We start from the raw sequence: 19,968 nt of genomic DNA, 5'->3' as shown, positions 1-19,968 counted from the left end.
AGCCAAGCATGTGCACAAGCACAACCATAATCAAAATTTAAAATGTGCATAAATATATCTAGGAGGTGAGTCTATCTAATTTAGATGCAGAGGCATACGGATCATATGGACCCTTATCTGAACGTGCAAATGAACATCTTGTAAGGATGCACTAACACCGTGCCCAGAAACAGACAGGAGCAGTGCAGTATTCTGCCTCTCACATCCTCTACTAATGAGCACATACAGAGAAACATTGGGAGAAATGGGGAAATGGCAATGGGGCAAGAGAAAACAGAGACACTGCAATCCATCACTCGGACTTGTCAATTATGCAAATCTGTGGAGCTTTCAGGCTGTAGTGGATAACTAAAATAAAAAATAAACCTTTTAGCAACTTGCCTTGAAAGTTTTGGAAGAGAATGGATAGATCTTTACAATATCAGTATGTAACCAACTCTCAGTACTTAAGTGTATAACTTGTAATTCATACAGCTAAATATACCAACAATGAGAACTTAAGCATATGTTCACTAAACACATCTACGTGTGAACAGAAAAACTACCTCAAACTTCATCGCGAGGAATTCTCTGGAGAAGATAAATTGTAGTCTCAATTTGACTAGTGTATTGCTGCAGTGCCATAAACAACATTACATATTCTGCTATTTTTGCTCTAGATATTTGTGAGAACATACTATAACACTAATACAGTACCATTTGACAGTCATATATAACATGAGTGCATAGTCCTTGCCGAATAGCTCATACTCCTTCGTCAAAGGACATTTTCAAATGAAATGCAGCAAATCCACATCTTATAAGACTTCATATTAATGTTCACAATAGTTCAAAGTCTGTTTTTATTTATCAACATAACTTCTACCAATACGTTGCAATACGTTGGTGTATTCTCAATATCTTGTTTAAACAAATGAAGGATGCAACTGGTCTTTAGCAAACAAAATCCTATATCTGCAAAGAAAGGCACATGCCACCGCAATATTCCATAACATCTCATGGCCTGCTGCTGAATGTATTCATTGCCAGAATGCAGTGGATTCGGAGCACAAAAAGCCTAAGTCCAGAAATTACAGTCAAGCTTTTGTTGTTCTTGGGAAAACATGTAAGCGGGTTTGGGCTATAGCTCCCTTGCACTTGTCAAAAGGCAAGCCGTACCGCCAGCCTTGCCTCCTGGCACTTCTTCAATGCAAGGTGCTTATCGGAACCCTAATTATCTGTGCCATCCTAAACCTTGGAAACGGTGCTCTTTAGGGCAAAATTGTTCAGTTTGTTGCACTTGTCACCATGTCTGATTAATTGTTAAACATGTGCATCACTCACAAAAGCAGGGGCCTAGTTTAACCATAAATCTAGGGCCAGATTTATTAAAAAGTGGCTGCACAACATTGCATGAAATGGAGAAAGGAAAACTGTGCAATATCTCTCTACTAAGATCTGGTGCCTTTTTTATCGGTCACTGAGCTGGTGAACTTTTGACTGGCTGCCCCACGTCACACATACTTGTGCCATAGTTCGAAGGTGTGTAAGTTCTGTAAGGACCAGTTTTTGATCTGAAGGGAGACCCTTAGAGTACAAAAAACTATCCTTTAACACTTTTTCTGCTTTGTATATCCACACATACAGAGTAGGAAAATGATGAAAAATGAAAGCATGAAAGGCAAATATTTTCCCTTGTTGCGTCTCATTAAAGGGGATGTAGGGTGCTGTGCAAATAGTTTGTAGACAGGGATTTGTGTCAAAATCTATGAGTGGTTTCATGGTTAACTCCCATGCACCACACAGTGAGTGGTTTGTGATGCAGTGTTATGCAAAGCAGCAGACTGTGTTACTCTGGGAAACCTACCAATGCAAATACTGATTTGTGTTAATCTTCACAGTTTGTGTCAGGTCTGCCTTAAAAAGTAACACAATCCCGGAACAAAGCGGTGGTCCTAAAATCTGGTGGGGCTGAGGATTTATGTTTGAAGCATAAAACTGGATCTAACAAACTTTGGCTCCTGTGAATTAATGGACTGAATGAATAATTGACATATACATGGACTCGTATGACATAACTTGTACATGATTCATTCATTTTTCCACAACGGTTATGTGATTTCTATAGCGCCCCCTGGTTTTGTATGGTTTGCACCTCATACCTTAGTTAACGGGAATGTGGCTAATATGCTACTGCCACTGGCAAGATGTACCCCAGTAGAATTACCAGCACCTCCTATTACAGGGTGATGGTAATTTTACAGCAGACATTAGACTGGCAGCAATTCTGCCAGTGGCTCTGTATATGCCGTCTGAGTGAAACCAGATTTTACATTACTGCCACATCTCTAAATGAAACATTTAATTAGTCAGCATTTTAAATAAACAGATGCTCCCATGAGTGATCTCAATATGGCCTATTAATAAATGTTTATCTTGTTATTAAAATGATTTAAAAATTGTAATTTATTGCTATTAATTTTTCCTTTGTGAAAACTCATCTTTTTCATAGTCTTTTATTTTGGGTGAACAAAGGGAGGATGGCAGGGAACAAAGATTCTTTTATTAATTCATGACAAAACTGTTTCGATATAATTGCGTTAGTTATCTTCACTAGTTGTGTTTCAGTGACCTGAAATATCAGGGTTGTCGACGGTTAAAAGGGGAAGAAAGAGCCCCACATCAAACCTATTATATATTAGAGTTTAAATATTTTATTATGATTAAAATAATTGTCTGATTTAAAGTTTGGTGTATGGAATGCTCTATTGCAAAAGGAACCGATTTCCTACACACGTTATTTACAAGTACCACAGGATGTAATGTACTTGTAATTTAGTGGATGGGATATCAGTCATGCTTGTGATGAGTAACTCTTTCGCCACACGCCCTAAGTCATAAATACACCATGAAACAATTTGATGATTTGATTGCTGCTACAATAAGGTCAATTGCTAGATATATGATATGACGCAGTGTTTTATTTGTTCTGACATGGGATAGATATGATCTTAAATGTCGAACTCATTTTATTGCAATTTCTGTAATTCATGCTAGACTTCAGTTAAAGTTACGTATTGTTATAAAAATGTTATTGTGAATATCATAGTTCATGTTTGCCCCTCAGAAACATCCCAGTGTAACACAATTGCAGTTATTCTTCAATGGAGTTTATTGGGGAAAAGGCCAAAGTCGTAAACTTTCCAACCTACCTTCTGATATTTCATCAGTAAATGAAAGAAAAAGGAGAGTGCATACACAAAGGGTCTTGATGAAGATCATTTACAAAGGTCTAGAGCCACTTGCAAGTTTCCAACTAATCTGAGCTAACCAACGGGACCTCTAACTTCCAGGGAAAATGATCAGAACAACAACTACCACAGGATAGAAACGTTATAGAACACCCTATTGGAGGAGAATGAAGGGAGTGGATACATTATTTAGTGTATGTGGATAACACAGGAAAAAAGTAAAAATAATAATTATACATCATTTTCACATTATTTTTTTATTCATTTGTGTCAACAGGCAGCACTAAGTATTCATGGGATGTGCGGGGGCCCAATGCTGGGATTATTTACATTAGGGATTGTTTTCCCATGGACAAATTGGAAGGTAAGATGATTTCTGTGGTTGAACATGAAAATAGATTTTCTTCAAGTCTTAAACATTACTTCCATGAACTCTGTCATGTATATGTCTGGATCTTTCGCATGTAAAACCTGCATTTCCTAATATTTGCAGATGTAAAATGTTGGATTGTTGTACACCTCCAGGTTAAATTTTTAGGAAACAAAAACATATAGGAAAATTCATAAAATGACAATCCGTTTGGCAATATGTCCCTCTTAGCTAGCATATTGAAAAATATTGACTAATATTGCATGTGTCTCTTCCTTCAGCTAATTAACACCCATAATTCTCATTCTTGCGGTAAAATGGAAACATTTGCATAGTGAATTGATTATATAATTTCATTAAGTCATCTATTAGTTTTTTAGGGTACTGTGGTGTATAGTACACATACTGTATACATATAAATCTAAGTTGAGAGGTAAAATGCTAGTTTCACTCAATTGTATCAAAACACTATACACAAGCTCTCAGCCAAAGAAATATAAAATAGTCTTTTAGTTGGTCTCATGGATGGAAAGTGAACAATATCAATGCACATTCTACAATTATTTTCTGGGTGATCATCTTGTTATAGCACTCTTGCCCAGAAGATCTTGGGCCTCAGTGTGATGGCCCAAACTTAGGACCTGATTTAGAGTTTGGTGGAGAGACTTCGACACAAGCAGTTTTTGAGTTGAGTGGACAGTCACTTTTTCTACAGCAGTGATCTCCTGCCTCCACCATCAGCAAGCTTACTATGAAGTCCCATGATGGGCAACTGAGTAATGACCTCAGACCACCGACCCTATTTTATGTCTGTAACTACAGTGGAAAACCCAGAGGTCACAAAGAGAAAAAAAACATAGGGCCTCATTCCGACCCGGACGGGCGGCGGATGCCGCCCGCCGGGCGAAAACCGCCCAAACACCGCCCCGCGGTCAGAAGACCGCGGGGGGCATTTCAACTTTCCCGCTGGGCCGGCGGGCGATCTGCAAAAGATCGCCCGCCGGCCCAGCGGGAAAGCGCCTTCCACGAGGATGCCGGCTCCGAATGGAGCCGGCGGAGTGGAAGGTGTGCGACGGGTGCTGTGGCACCCGTCGCGCTTTTCAGTGTCTGCTAAGCAGACACTGAAAAGCAATGTGGGGCCCTGTTAGGGGGCCCCTGCAGTGCCCATGCCATTGGCATGGGCACTGCAGGGGCCCCCAGGGGCCCCACGACACCCGTTCCCGCCAGCCAGGTTCTGGCGGTGTAAACCGCCAGAACCAGGCTGGCGGGAAGGGGGTCGGAATCCCCATGGCGGCGCAGCTTGCTGCGCCGCCATGGAGGATTCCCATGGGCAGCGGGAAACCGGCGGGAGACCGCTGGTTTCCCGTTTCTGACCGCGGCGTTACCGCCGCGGTCAGAATGCCCATGAATGCACCGCCAGCCTGTTGGCGGTGCATTCGCTGCCCTCGGCCCTGGCGGATTCAATCCGCCAGGGTCAGAATGAGGGCCATAATGTCTTGGATGTCATTATCATTATAAATTTCCATATAAAAAATAGATAAGAGTCAGACATGTCAGACTTAGGCCGGTCTTCCTCCAAACTTTTTGCCCTACTCTTCATTTTTTTATGATCTTGTTCTTGTTGGCCTTGGGACTCTGCACACTTTGCCACTGCTAAGCTGTGTAAAAGTGCTCTCTCCTTTAAACATGGCAAGATTGGCTTATATCAAATTAGCACATTTAATTAACTTGTAGGTCCCTAGCACTATTGTACTATATGTACCCAGGACCTGTAAATTAAATGCTACTAGTGGGCCTGCAGCACAGATTGTGGCACACACTAACTAAGCTCTAATAACCATGTCTCAGGTCTGTCATTACCTCTTGTGTTTGCCATTAAAAAAGCCATTCCAACCTGGCAAAATCAACCTTTTGCCAGGCCTAAACCTCCTATTTTAATACATATAAGTCAGCATTAGGGTAGGTCCTAAAAAACCCATAGAGCTGGATGCAGTGTATGTAAAAGGTTGGACATGTATGTTTAACTTTTACATGCCCTGGTAATGAAAAACACTTAAATGTGTATTTCACTTTTGCACAGCCTTCCTTTCCTATGGGATTACGTTGAGTTTACTTATTACAAATAATGAGTGATAACTATCAATTGGGAATAAGTAGGAATTACATGTTTGGTATCTAAATTCATTTAATTTAAAATCCTCTTTAAAAGTAAAGTTGAATTTTAAGTTACAATTCTGAAACTGCACTTCTAGAAAGTTGCCATTTTGTTGTACCAACCATTTGGTGCCCAAAGCCTTAGACAAGCTGGGTCCAGGACAGGGAGGCAGGAAATTCCGAGCACCTCTCTGGGTGGATACCTCTAAAACCTTCTTCTGCTTCAAAGTGGGTGCCAGGTATAAGTAATGGACCATCTCACCCAACTCTTCAGTACACCTCTGGACGTGTGAAAGACTCTGGAAGACTGCAGTGCTACTTTTCAAGAAGGGTTATTTCTATGTTGCCCTGCTGTCCTGTGGCCCTGCTGCTTGAGTAGGAAGGACCACACCTGCATCTTGATCACAGAATCACCATAGTGACTCAAAGGGCTAGTTGGCTGGCATCCTGATCAGTGCCCCAGGGACAGAAAAGTATGCAACTACCTTGAGCCCAGAATCTGGACTCTATGTGCTGTGAATCGTGCACCCCAAGTGGAGCTACCCCAGTCCTGAATCCTTGAAAGTGCCAATGCAGCTGTGGTCCTGTGAGCAGAACTAACATAGCCTGACGAATCTCCTCACAGTCTCTTCTGAATCCCCACTGCCCGACGCATACTGCACGCAGGCCTTTGTATCACAAGCTCCTCATCAACAGTATGACTGACGATGACGCTGGACTTAGTATCCCAGCCCGCAGGTCCTTGTATCCGCCTCTATTTGAAACATTCTCGATGTTGGATCTCACAAAGCTGCGCAAACCAGGATTTAAGGTATTTTGTTTAGCGGACCCAACTTGGTCCCTGTATCAGACTCACACTCTATAGCGGTGAGCCTGAATTTGTGACTTTGTCCCAATCCAGCGTGACTAGATAACTATTTTTTTTTTATTTGCATATATTCAGTTCTAGTGTCCGGAGTTTTGTTGTTTTTTGTTGGTGAAGTGGCTGGGAGAGGCGGTCAATAGGTGCACTCTCACAAGGTTCCCTTTGATGTATGTGTGACTATAAGGGGCTTCGTCCCTTCCCCAGACCAGCTGTTACCCCACCAGTATAGGGTGTTTTTATGATGACTTACCACTCAGGTAGGATCTGACTGTGTTTGTCCTCTTTTTGCAAGCATTAGATTGAGATAGATGCTAGTTGTCAATATAACTATGGATCCATAGCCCTGAAGAATGCCCCAGATCTGTACAGGCTCAGAGTGAGGGCAAAAACATGTTGGCTGTCGTAAAGACAGGCTGAGCCATTATACTCATGCCAACCGTCGACCCTTGTTGTTAGTCATACCAACAGACACCTATATTAAAGGTAAAAATGACTGGTAACTCGTTAGGTATTTTTACTGATCTGGATCCCAGTATTATCCAGTAAGCTTTATTTAAGAACTCCCTTTCATATGTCCAAACTAAGAGGTTGTGTCTACCCAGGTGGCATTGCCCTACCAGGGTGGGGAGATGTGGTCTCTGAAGAATTATGACACAATTAAGTGTGTGAGACCACTTCTTCCGTAAAGGAGGAACCCATCTTAGTTCCACCAAACACTTTAGACCCCCCATGGAAATTATCACGGTGTTAGAGTCACGACCTAATTGAGCGTGCTCCTATTAATTAGATCTCCACACCTTTTGTGTGTATTGTCAAATAATGTAATGCATTTAACTCTATTCCTCTAATTTGATGTGGGAGTTGTATTGTGTGGTGTTTCCACTTACTGTTTGAAGTGGTGCACAAATACTTTACACATTGTGTCTAAGTTAAGCAAGACTGCATGTGCCAAGCAAGCAGAGGTTTATTTAATGCAAATCTGCATAGTTAATTCCTTAAACTTGCTGAATAATTCGTAAACACCTTCATATGTTTTTTAAATAAACAAGTGTGCATGTCCTCTGACACTATTTCTGTGAGAATGTATACTACTAAAGCAAAAGCACATTGTTATTTTTTATATTCCATCCGTTTCAATAATTACAAATGATGGAAACAGAATGCAGATTAGGATTCAGATTAAATGCTTAACAGTTGTCATGCAGATGTGTCTGTTTTTAATTTTCAATTAATCTTTTTGTATGCAGGGTGCACTTGGTGGTCTTCTCACTGGAATAACTTTAGCATTCTGGGTAGCGATTGGGGCTTTCATTTACCCTGCACCTGTGACAAAATCCCTTCCTTTGGAATTGGACACTGCTGGGTGCCAAGTATTTAATGAAACGATGTATCCCACTGTGTCAGCACCAACAGCTGCACATCCATTCAGGTACAGATGTTGTTTTTTACATATTTATTTATTCTTGCTTTCTTAACCACTCACTTTTGACAGAAGGTAGCTTTAAGCATGTAAATGAGGGAATCGTGATTAATAATCTATCCCTTTCCTGACAGAGGTGTGGTATATGATTGAGGTGAGTAAGGCATCCCATGGAGGACAATTCATTGTCATAGATTGTATGAAATTATTTTGCATTCTACTGGGTCCCTTTTTCTAATGGTGGGGATATTGTACTGGCCATTTCAATGAAGGATGAATAAGTTGCCTTCCACAGGTAGGTTTACAATTTTGTCTTCAGGTCTTAAAGAGCATCCCAGTTAGTGCCAGAACAGGTTTCCTAGTTTTGCTCATTGTGGCTCAATTTCGAATGAATTATCAGTTTTGTATTGCTTTTAAAGACTGGACACTGAGAAGCCTGTTAAGATAACTCCTTGCAATAGGCATGGCATCACTGTGCACAGAATAAGATGCCTGATATATGACAAATATTTTCTTAAGAGAAAAATCTTGTTAAAACTTTCTTGACAGTATCATAATTCCTGACTGATGATGAAGATAGTGTTATACAAATCAGCATAACATTAAATTCCTGGTATTAGGAAGGAAAAAAGAGCTGGAATAAACCAGTAGATGAAGGCAGATGGAAAGGTATCCCACTTGTTAAAAACAAAATGTCAGGGGCGAAAAATGCAGCAGAAGGAGAAGAGTGTGGTGGAAAAATAAAGGAACAATATGCATCTTCCTCTCATAAAGCCTTCTTTACATAATCTTTAAATATGGACTGATATCACAGTAAAATACTCAGCAAATTCCATATATCCTCCAATATACAGACCACAGTCATGCAAAAGGCTATCTACACATTTTGCTTCTAGCAGTTCTCAGGAGTTTATCACGTTCATTTTACTATGAAGAAGACACCCACGTCTGACATCCTGCACCCTGTGCAGAATTCTGAACTCCTGTCTTTACCTTTCTTGATCCATGCTCCATACAGCTTCCAGAAGCCCCTTGGGGTCATCGCAAGTGCAGATGTGCGGTAATGACCAAAGCAATGAGGACATGCAGCAGAGGTTTGAGCACAGTATCTGACAATGTGCTTGTGAAGAGGCTGTGAAACACTTATTCTAAACCCAATGTGAATGTAATAGTATGCCCCTTCCCGAAGCTACGTGTTAATTAGGATATTGTTGTAAGAAACAGAAATCCAGCAATGCATATCAGCTGAGAAGCTAATTATCCAGATACCTTTTCTAATACATCATAAATTAAAGCTCAACTTGAAAATAAGAATCACAAGTTTATTGAGTCTCATACCCAGGTTGTACTTGTATCATAACAGGTGGAGATTCAGATGGAAATCAGTTATAAGGGTGTGGAACATATGGCTGTAGGCAAGATGAATGAAAACAGAATGAGAATTGTAGGTAGGCTGCAATTTCAAAAGGATTCATCTGATGAGTTATCAAGAAAGAAATTCAAAATAGTCATCAAAAATTAAATGACACACAGGGCACTGGAGAATACAAGATGATGGTTAAACTTTTTTTTGTTTTAAATACGAAAATAGAACAGAAGTTGATTTTGATTTATCAGCATATTTCTTCTTTGTGACTGTAGAAAAAGGTAAATATTCTAGAAAGAGTTGCCTATGCTTCTGTGCCTGACTTAAGTAATTAGTAAATGCAGGACACAAAGGAACGACCTGAGGAATCGCTGAAAAGAGAAGGCCAATTGTGTTGCGTAGCATTATAGTAGCATTGTAAATATTGCTTCAAACTTTGATTACTTTGCTGTGGTTATCTATTCCCCCAATAGTCTATTTGACCAGTGATGATAAGAAGATATAACAAATTCAAAAACCTGGTAACCTCAGACAAAGCTTTTAGGGGCATATTTATACTCCGTTTGCGCCGAATTTGCGTCGTTTTTTTCGATGCAAATTCGACGCAAAACTAACTCCATATTTATACTTTGGCGTTAGACTCGTCTAGCGCCAAAGTTCATGGAGTTAGCGTCATTTTTTTGCGTGAACACCTTCCTTGCGTTAATGATATGCAAGGTAGGCGTTCCCGTCTTAAAAAATGACTGCGATGCATATGCATCGTATTTATACTCCTGGGCAAAAATGACGCCCGGGAGTGGGCGGGACTAAAAAACCCGCATTTGTGCCGGATTTTAGCGCCTGGGTCAGGGCAGGCGTTAAGGAACCTGTGGGCTCAGAATGAGCCCAGAGGTGCCCTCCCAAGCCCCCAGGGACACCCCCTGCCACCCTTGCCCACCCCAGGAGGACACCCAAGGATGGAGGGACCCATCCCAGGGAAGAAAAGGTAAGTTGTGGTAAGTATTTTTTTTAATTGGGCCTGATTTGTGCCCCCCTACATGCCACTATGCCCAATGACCATGCCCAGGGGACAGAAGTCCCCTGGGCATGGCCATTGGGCAAGGGGGCATGACTCCTGTCTTTGCTAAGACAGGAGTCATGTTAATGGCGTCTGGGCGCCAAAACAAAATGGCGCAAATCGGGTTAAGACGATTTTTTTGCCTCAGCCTGACTTGCCCCATTTTTGGACGCCCAAACGCCATTTTTCCCTACGCCGGCGCTGCCTGGTGTACGTGTTTTTTTTTTCACGCACACCAGGCAGCGCCGGTCGGCTAACGCGGCTAACGCCATTCAATAAATACGGCGCCCGCATGGCGCTTCAGAATGGCGTTAGCCGGCGCTAATTTTTTTGGCGCAAAACTGCGTTAGCGCAGTTTTGCGTCAAAAAGTATAAATATGGCCCTTAGTGTTATACCTTAATCTACGTTTTGTAGGCCAGGGTCTTCCAGGGAACAAGAGCAACGGCTGAATCCAATGTGGGTCCCTCAAAGTTAGTGAGGTTGTCAAGCTCTCTTGAAAGCAATTTTTGTTGACATCAAAGTCTCTGAGCTGGGTATCTATGAGGTGAGATAAAATTGCCACTATGGCCCATTTCACGGTTTTACCATTTAACTTGATTCCTTTTTTGATTCTCAAAATCAATTAGCCGCAAAACACTCAAAGCTATAGTCATTCAGGGTTCCAAAAGGCTAGAACCCTTCACTGTGAGGTTTCACTTACACCACTTCCAGTACAGCAAAAAGCTATGAGATGCATAAAACTCCTGTTATTCTTCATCAAGGTCCTCCCCTCCTTTGAAAAGCTTAGCATTTTGTTCCAGTCCTCTGGAGGTGGATAAAAAGATACATTTTCACCTTTCTCCAATTGCTAGGAATGTTCTTTCTGGTCACTATTGCAGCTTGCAGGTCCTCTAGAAAGACATTTTGCTGTAGGTCTTTCTTCAGACAGGGATACTGCAGTGCCAAATTCTCAATATTCCTGTGGGGCCCACTTAGAATCAAGAATCCTTCTGATGTTTAATAGCCAGAGATTCAAGAATTTTACCCACCCAATCCTGTCTATTTACTTGGTGTTTGCCCACCTCCTTTTGCAGCACTTGCTATTTGCTTTAACATAAAAATTCCCAGAAGCCATAAATCTTAACCGGCTAACCTCTTCTTCATTTAGAAGTGAACATCGCTCTTCCTAAACCACTTTTTTTATTTAGATCAGTGCTTTCCACCCTTTTGATTCCTGAGGACTCCCACTGAATCACCACCTTAGTCCGGGGACAACAAGTAATTTGTATGATTTAAATTTCACACATTAAAACAGTAATTCACAAATACACAAACAAGTATGCACCAAACAAATACTCAAATTGCTAAAGATATAATTATTTTATAATGAAAAAATATGCAAAAGTTGAAAAACTTTAATGGGAAGGTTGACATGGCATCTCAGTGACTAACTTTTCAATATTCGCTTTTATTTAGGAAAGCTGAATCCTCAATTCAGATTCAACATTTTCCAAGCAATTTCTATTTTCATTTTTTTAGGTTCAAAAGATCTGAGCAATCATTTTTACATCAATATGTGGTGGGGAAAAGAAATAAAAATTATAAGGGCCTATCATCTCTCCATAGCCTTTCTGTCACATGTAATTAATTTATTCTATAGCACCTCGCATACCAGGTAGGGTTTCGGAGCACTTTACAGGGGACTACAAGGTGTAGGATTCACATGTCATTCACAATGGTAGGCATTTTCTAGTAGTGCTTGGTCTAGAGAAGAACAAACTCAGGAATCAGAACATAACACAGTGGTTTCTGATGACTTTAATAATATGAATGTATTTCTGCGCAAGCAAACCTTTTTTTAGCAGCATAAGGGAAATGAAAGACTGTCGAAAAAATCATAACTTTCTCATTTGTGCCATACAGTTTGCATGCAGCTCTTTGATGGCAGTTCATAGTTCGCTGTGCTAGATTGTGATTGTAATTTATGAACTGCACAGTAACAAAATAATCTCTGTGACAAAAACATTAGCGCACTATGCCATGCACATAAAGTACTGTTCTTTTCATTATTCACGTTCTTTGCAGAAGGCATATTAACCATCTCTGCTACCTTAGATGCTAACTGGCACTAGACAAAACTCCCATCTCTCTCTAGCAGGAACATTAATAACCAGGATTATCTTGACACTTTTATTTTGGCTCGAAAGCTGCTGTACGTACAAGGGACACTGCAGTGCTTTTAAAACTGCTGCACAAAGGAGGTAATAAATATAAAAACATATTTTGAGAGACCCCAGCTAGAGAAGTGCCTTCCTGCTGACCCAGGCCTGCAAATCCCCTGGGAATGTGCCACAGACCTCTGAGGGGCTGCGGACCAAAGGTTGGGAAATGCTGATGTTGATGATGACTTCTCTCTATGAAAGAACTGCCCCTCTCCCAATTGGGCTGGAGCCAGGGGGACTAAGGACCATAAGAATAAATGGGAGCAGATTCAAAAGGCAAAAAAGGATGTAGGAAGGCTCCTTATTTTACTTCATATTGTTCCTATCGCCCCCTTATATTGTTAACCTATTGGGTGCCCTGGACGCAATGGTTACGTCCTGGGCAGCACTGCTCGGTGCCCAGGATGTAACCATTGAATCCAAGGAGGAGCCCTTGGGGGAAGAGCTAGCATTCCCCCTGGGGGCCTTGCATCCCCCTCCCCTGGGCAGGGATGGAAGGGAATCGCTTCCCCTTCCACCGCCTCCCCCCCTGAGCCCCTGTGGCATCTGATGACGTCAGCGCACAATCGCACGCTGACCTCATCAGAGGCCTGCCCCTCCAGTGCGGATCGGAGGAGAAATGCAAAAAAGTATTTTCTGATCACATGGAGGGGCCGAGAGATCGCGATCAGGCAGCAGAAATGCCCACTAGACACCAGAGAGTTTTTTCTTTTTTATATATCTTGGAATGAGGGGAAAGGCCCCTTGGCCTATTTCTATTAGGCCGATCCGCCCCGGGGGGGGGGGGCAGAAACCACTTAGGCACCAGGGATTGGTGTGTGTGTATATGTGTGTTTTGTTTGTGGGGGCAGCCCCTTGGGCAAGGGTCGCTCCCCATGGGGGCACAATACTGTAGGCTATATCTGGCCCTAAGGGGGGCAGATCGGCCTATTTTTGGGTGGCCCATCTGTTCTCAGGGAACATTTTTTTTCAAAATGGGAGGGTGCGGGTATGGCCATAACTCCACTCCAAAGAAATGGGGCCAAAGTTGTTCTGCCCATGAGTGGGTAGATGGGGCAATTAACCCCAATCCACACCCCGGGGGGCAGAAAGTCTACTAGATACCAGGGAATTTAAAAAAACAAAAAATTGTGTGGTGGTGACTCAGCTCTCCCACCGCACACTAAAACAGCTTATCCCATGGCAAACATTTGATTATTTTGGGTTTTGGTTTTACATTTGGGCTATGAGAGCTTTGCTAACTGTCACAATCGTCACATCTGGAATTGTGAGGGTTGCTCTTTTTAGGACTTTGGGACGCTGCCATGTAGAAAAATCCACAAGACCTAGACACATCTGAAAACTAAACATCTGGGTGAGTCCAGGGTAGTGTGCTTCGCATGAATCCTGCACCATTTTCTTACCCACAATGCCCTGCAAACGTCCAACTTTGCTGGCAATGACGCATTTTTTCCACATTTTCGTGATGGAACCTTCTGGAATCTACAGGAATCCACAAAATTCCTACCACCCAGCATTATCTCTTCCATACCGATAAAAATCTTGCTCCACTCTCAGCCTAAAATTTTTTTTTTTCAAACTGCCCTTTTGGACGCGCTTTGGTTCCCCCTCCATTTCAACATGTTTTTGGCTCTTCCCCCTCACAGGAACTTGGCCCACCTACACAAGTGAGGTATTATTTTTACCGGGAAACTGAGGGGAACATTGGGTGGTAGGAAATTTGTCTGGTGCGGTGATCCCACACAGAAATGTGGGAAAAATTTGATTTTTTTAGCTAAATTTGAGGTTTGCTGAGGATTATGGGTAAGAAAACATTGGGGGATCCACGCAAGTCACACCTCCCTGGATTCTCTTTCATGTCTAGTTTTCAGAAATGTTTGGGTTTGATAGGTTTCCCTGTATGGCTGCTAAGTGCAGGACCAAAAATGCAGGTCCCACCCCACAAAAACAGGTTGTTTAGTATTTGATAATTGTGATGTGTCCACATAGTGTTTTGGGGCATTTCCTTTCGCGGGCACTAAGCCTACCCACAGAAGTGAGGTACCATTTTTATCAGGAGACTTGTGGGAACACAGAACACAGAATAGCAAAACAAGACTTATTACCCCTTGTGTTTCTCTACATTGTTTCCTTCCAAATGTAAGACAGTGTGTAAAAAAGACATCTATTTGAGAAATGCCCTGTAATTCACATGCTAGTATGGGGGCCCTGGAATTCAGAGATGTGCAAATAACCTCTGCTTCTCAAAACCTTATCTTGTGCCCATTTTGACTGACTGAAACTGTGGATTAATATCAACTTTTCGCTTAAATTCCGGGTGGTGTTTTTTCATCCTTACTGATGAGTACTTTGTTTTCGATGTAACAATTATGAAAAATGTATCTGATATCCAAAAGGGGGCACAGGCAGGAAAGAAAGGTTGTGGTGAAAGAAGAACAGTTAGAACACAAGCAACAGAGAGTGCCTATTTCAGCTCAATTCCTGCTTACCCTTATCCTTGATTACCTGCATCTGAATACAACAAGGACGCCGTCTTGTACTTAGAGATGTTACAGCAAAGATGCAAATCAAGATACCGTGTTCAAAGCAAGTCAGAATACAATCTGTTTCATTTTTGAATAACCAGCACAGTTCTACACACTGTACGCCAAGTTATTTCTGCTTTCTCCGAATTTGAGTCAATTACATTTAGGCTCATTAGCACACAGTTCAGTCAAGGAATTCATTCACAGCTGTATTCCTGGGTCATACAGTTGCCAATTGCAAAGGTTCTCACCAACACCAAATTTGTACACCTAAATCACTTACCCACTACCCTGTGGTCTTCTACCTTCAATGTTCTGAGGCTGTCATTGTTTAATTTAGTAAAGACTGTTGGTTAATGTTCAAAATATTGAAAAGGGATGTGTGAATGGAAAACCTATTATGCATTTGTTTGCAGCTAGCAAGCCCTCAGCTCATATTCTCTATGTTGTCCAACATTTATCCCACATTCATACACACTGAAAGTGTGAATTAAGAACCATTTTTAATACATTACCAATAGTGAGTGAGTGAATGAGTGAGTGAAAGTATTTAGAAGACTATCCTAGTACACTTACAATTGCCATCTCTTTTCTTGAGTGTTTCTTCGTGAGTTAGACTATCAAACATATCAGTTAAGTGTCATATGATGCACATGTAACATTGATAAAAGTTCTTGTTCTTATTTTTAATATGTTGTTTATAAAGAGGTCTAGAGGTGTAATGTTTTTGTTTTTCCTCCACAGGCCTGAGTTAGCAGATAACTGGTATTCCATATCTTACCTTTACTACAGTGCTGTGGGCTGTCTGTCATGCATCATAGCAGGACTCCTCATAAGCTTTATAACAGGTGGGTTAATACGATTAAAAAATGAGGGTGTTCATGATAAACAATTCTAGGCTGCTGCTATAATTAATGTTACATTTGATAGTAGTGTTGCAGTGCACTTAACATGCAAGTACATAGACAGGCACTATTGCTGCTATTGTGTTTGAAAGATGGGATAAGTGGGAAACGTTTTGTACAAAAACCCTTTAGGATGCTGCACAGGGTGGAAGTGGCAGGTCATTTTATATGAGAGCTTCTGTCCTGCCTATTGAGATCCACTGTGATCCGGTATTTGGGTTATGGAAAATACATATCCATTACCAGTGCCAGCTTGATGAGGAAACCTGTGATTTGTCTAGTCACAGTGGATTGGAAGCTAGACCTAAAGTAACACAAAGTATCACTATGGAGTACTTTGTGTCAAGGAGACATACTATTGGTGGTGCATGGATCTTCTCATTTTGACATTAAGGCCCATATTTATACTTTTTTTGCAACTCATTTCTGTAATTTTTTTTATGCAAAAGTTGCGCAAACTTACAAAATATAATAGCATTATGTACGTTTGCGCACTTTTACATCAAAAAGAGAAAGTGTTAAACTTTGTCAACAAATAGAATTTTATCCTGGAAGCATACCCTTTCATTATAAAACCTATGCTTGACATCAGCACACACACGATTGCACTGTGATGCAAGGGAGTGTGCACTGGTGCAAGGCAGCCTGATGTACACCTGCACTAGATGAGAGAGCACAATTTTTAGCAAATATCGTGTTGTTGTGTGCTCTTTTTTCATGCAATGTAGTTCAGCAATTTTTGTTACTATACTATGTGACAGCTCAATAAGTCTGCCTCTTTATTTCTCAAGACCAAGAACTCTTAATAAATAATGCCTACCAGTGTAGATAGCATGTGAATCAACACCTTTCAGTCCTCATTGTCTTAGGTAGCCTTTCTTCTACATTTATTTTACCTTTTGATATGACTCATTGTCTCTGTATAATGTTTGTGATGAAAAGCGTATTGATACTACACTGAGATAAGTAGTGCTGTAAAATAAATAAATGTGAGGCAGGATTGAGGTTGAATGAAGAGAAATAACGGAAGGTTGTATTGAGGCAATCTGTAAAGAATGAGGTCTTTCAAGGCGAGCAACACAGATTGTATCACCGAGCACCACCAACTCTAAAGCCGGCCCTGTTAATTTCTTCCAGCTGTCTCCTAATGCACACTTTGCATTTGGTTGATGCAGCACTTGAAGTAGTTTCTAGTGCCTTGCTTACCTGTTTTGCGAACTGTTGAATAGGCAAGCCAGCTCAGTGAGTTAAATGAATTGTTGACATCTGTGTGCAGTCAACAGGACGTAAATGAGAGTCTCAGCTAACCTTTCTTCTTCCAGAGGTCGTCAAACATGTAACAGCTGGCGGGTCTGGTGTTTACAGTGCCATAAAACCGCACAAACTATGGAAAGGAAACAGTAATGTTAATACCCTCCAGCAAATGCTAATTGACACTAGTTGTATTCATGTTGTCTTCAGGTTTCCCCTCCTCAACACAAAAGCAGACCATCCCTATTGACCATTAGGTGTGTGGGTCATCCTAACTAGCACAATATGTGTTGCCATATGCTGCTAGATTGGAGGGATGTTGGTGGCTGTACTTTGCCATAGATCAAGTATTACAGCTGTAATTTCACACAGTCTACTGAAGTTTCATATGCTAATCTACAAAAGAAAGAACAGTGAATCGTTTCTAGAGAATGGTCCTCTCAAAGGCGTGCACAAAAGGTGCATCTGGCTTCAGGCCGCTTTTTGCTGTGATTGCTCAGTTTGGGAAAGGAGTTGGTGAATTGACTTTAATACAGGCTGCCATGCATCTAATTCCAGTACTGTGTTACGTTTACGTTGACAATTGTAAGGTATACACAATTCTTAAAACATAATGGCACGTTTTGTGGACTAGAGTACTTTACTTTCCCCTGACTTCCCTTCCTTTCCTCTCTTTTACTCCCAATGTGATGCTGGACACCTCTAGGGAAAACACAGTTTAGATAGTTGACAAATAGGTGCCCCACTAGCGCCCCCGATAACAAACGGTCTTCAAAGCATGGGTGTTGAGGGAAAGAATTTCAATATTATTCCTGACTTGGAGATGCACATAATATCATTCCTTGGCAGGGCATCTAAGACTCATCCCGGTGAGTGTGCTGCCCAATTTGGGTTTAGGGCTGAGGGACCTGCCAAAGTGAGCAGTCCACTGTACATCCCTACACGTATCTTATGGAATATAATAAATACTATAGTCATTGGTGTGCTCCTACCCCTTTAATATTCAGGTTAGGTGAGTCTGTACTAGGATGTGTTTTATTGGTACTGCACTTTTGGCCAGACCACTCTCATTAAAACATGCCCCCTTTTACAAATGGGACTTGTCTAGAGGCAAACATCACTCACACATCTGGGGGGTGCAAAATTCAGTTTGTGTATGCTCAAATACGGTTTTATTATTCGGACCAAGGGTCTGATTTAGAGTTTAGTGGACAGGTTACTCCATTACAATGTGATGGATTTACAGTCCACAAATGTATTAAATCTTTATGCACTTGTAATAAAGCAAAATGATATCTGTCATATTTGTTTATCGGGTACCTGTCTGCCAAACTCTAAATAAGGCACTTAGTATCTCTTCATGTCACAATCACTTCCTAAACCACATTCTCTCTTGCATGCCTGATCACTCTCTAACAACTTGTTTTGACTCCTCAGGTTACCAGCGCCCAGAAGAAATTCGACCTTTGCTAATTCGACCTATCTGCAATATTCTGTGGTTCTGGTCTCCGAAGATGAAAACTCTATGCTGGTGTGGTGTGCAGCATGACTTGGAAGACATTCATGTGAGTAGATTTAGTAAAATGTTCTCTGTGTTAGGAAAAGTATTTGCTCATAGGAAGCTGTGCACTCGTGGTGGATCCTGAATTTGACAGATCACTTTCTTGAACGTTGTCATCTCATCTTGAGGAGGCCAGAAACAGTTACGTACATGTCTCTTAAAATTTAACCTGTACCCAAGTAGTTAGTTAATATTTTCTGCTGAATGATAAAAAAAACCTAAACATGTAAGGGATTTTTAAAATTATTTTCAGCATGGCAGAGGGCCACTTAGTGACCACAAAATGCTTACTTTGCCAGCCAAAATGACTAGCAATCTAAGTCATAATTAACTAAGTTCTTCCACCAACACCAAAGAACAAATGGATTGTATGTAGAGATGCCTGAGAGGCAGCAGCCATCAAGCAAGGAGCATTCAAGGAAAGATCTAAAAGCTCTTATCATAACACAGGAACCAGAAAAGAGCTCAAGTAGACTTTTGTTTCTATGTAAAAAAATAACATGACACCTTCCAGTCTCCGCCAGTCTCAAAAGGCAAACATCAGACTGGAAGTTTGAAATCTGTCTTATATGACCAAATACTAAAATTCCGCCAATTACAGTATACAATAAATAGATTTTCTCCCTTCTCAGAACAAAATAGCAACATCAGCTAAATCCATCCAGCAGTTGCAAAATTCTGCATTAAGCCCCCGCGAAATTACTACCCAGTTTCAAAACGTGTTCATCACCAATATGGGAGCCACACTTGTTCTGCGAGAGTCCTAGAATTTAAAATATTGATTTGCCAAAAAAACTTCCCATGTATGAAAATCCACTGCTGCTGAATTACATTTGATGAAATGCTGCTCCCCAGGGCAGGAAATAATTTGTAACACTAGTAAGTCTGAAAAAATAGTATGGGTGACTCTGAACTACTGTGGATTTAAGCTACTTACTGGAATCATAGGCACAGATAGACTGTAATCTAATACTTCACATTTTGCTGCACAATTAACCAATCAACATAACTCCTCACAGCTGTGATATCAGAAGTCAAGGATACAATACCACACGCAGGAAA

At 41.1% G+C, this 19,968-nt stretch overlaps 1 protein-coding gene across 2 annotated transcripts in view; it reads left to right on the top strand.

The window, feature by feature from the left end:
- The window catches only part of LOC138283831 (sodium-coupled monocarboxylate transporter 2-like), a 197,056-nt gene that overhangs the window by 168,022 nt on the left and 9,066 nt on the right, over positions 1–19,968 (top strand). For both annotated transcript variants that reach the window (XM_069221959.1, XM_069221958.1), the window contains exons 11-14: positions 3,508–3,594; positions 7,867–8,048; positions 15,934–16,037; positions 18,783–18,910. In XM_069221959.1, the coding sequence (XP_069078060.1) occupies positions 3,508–3,594; positions 7,867–8,048; positions 15,934–16,037; positions 18,783–18,910 (501 nt within the window). The remainder of the gene's footprint in view (positions 1–3,507; positions 3,595–7,866; positions 8,049–15,933; positions 16,038–18,782; positions 18,911–19,968) is intronic.

The sequence above is a fragment of the Pleurodeles waltl genome, chromosome 3_1, assembly GCF_031143425.1.
Source record: "Pleurodeles waltl isolate 20211129_DDA chromosome 3_1, aPleWal1.hap1.20221129, whole genome shotgun sequence".
Taxonomy (NCBI): Eukaryota; Metazoa; Chordata; class Amphibia; order Caudata; family Salamandridae; genus Pleurodeles; species Pleurodeles waltl.
The sequence above is the reverse complement of the archived record's forward strand: the minus strand, read 5'-3'. Positions and strand labels throughout refer to the sequence as shown.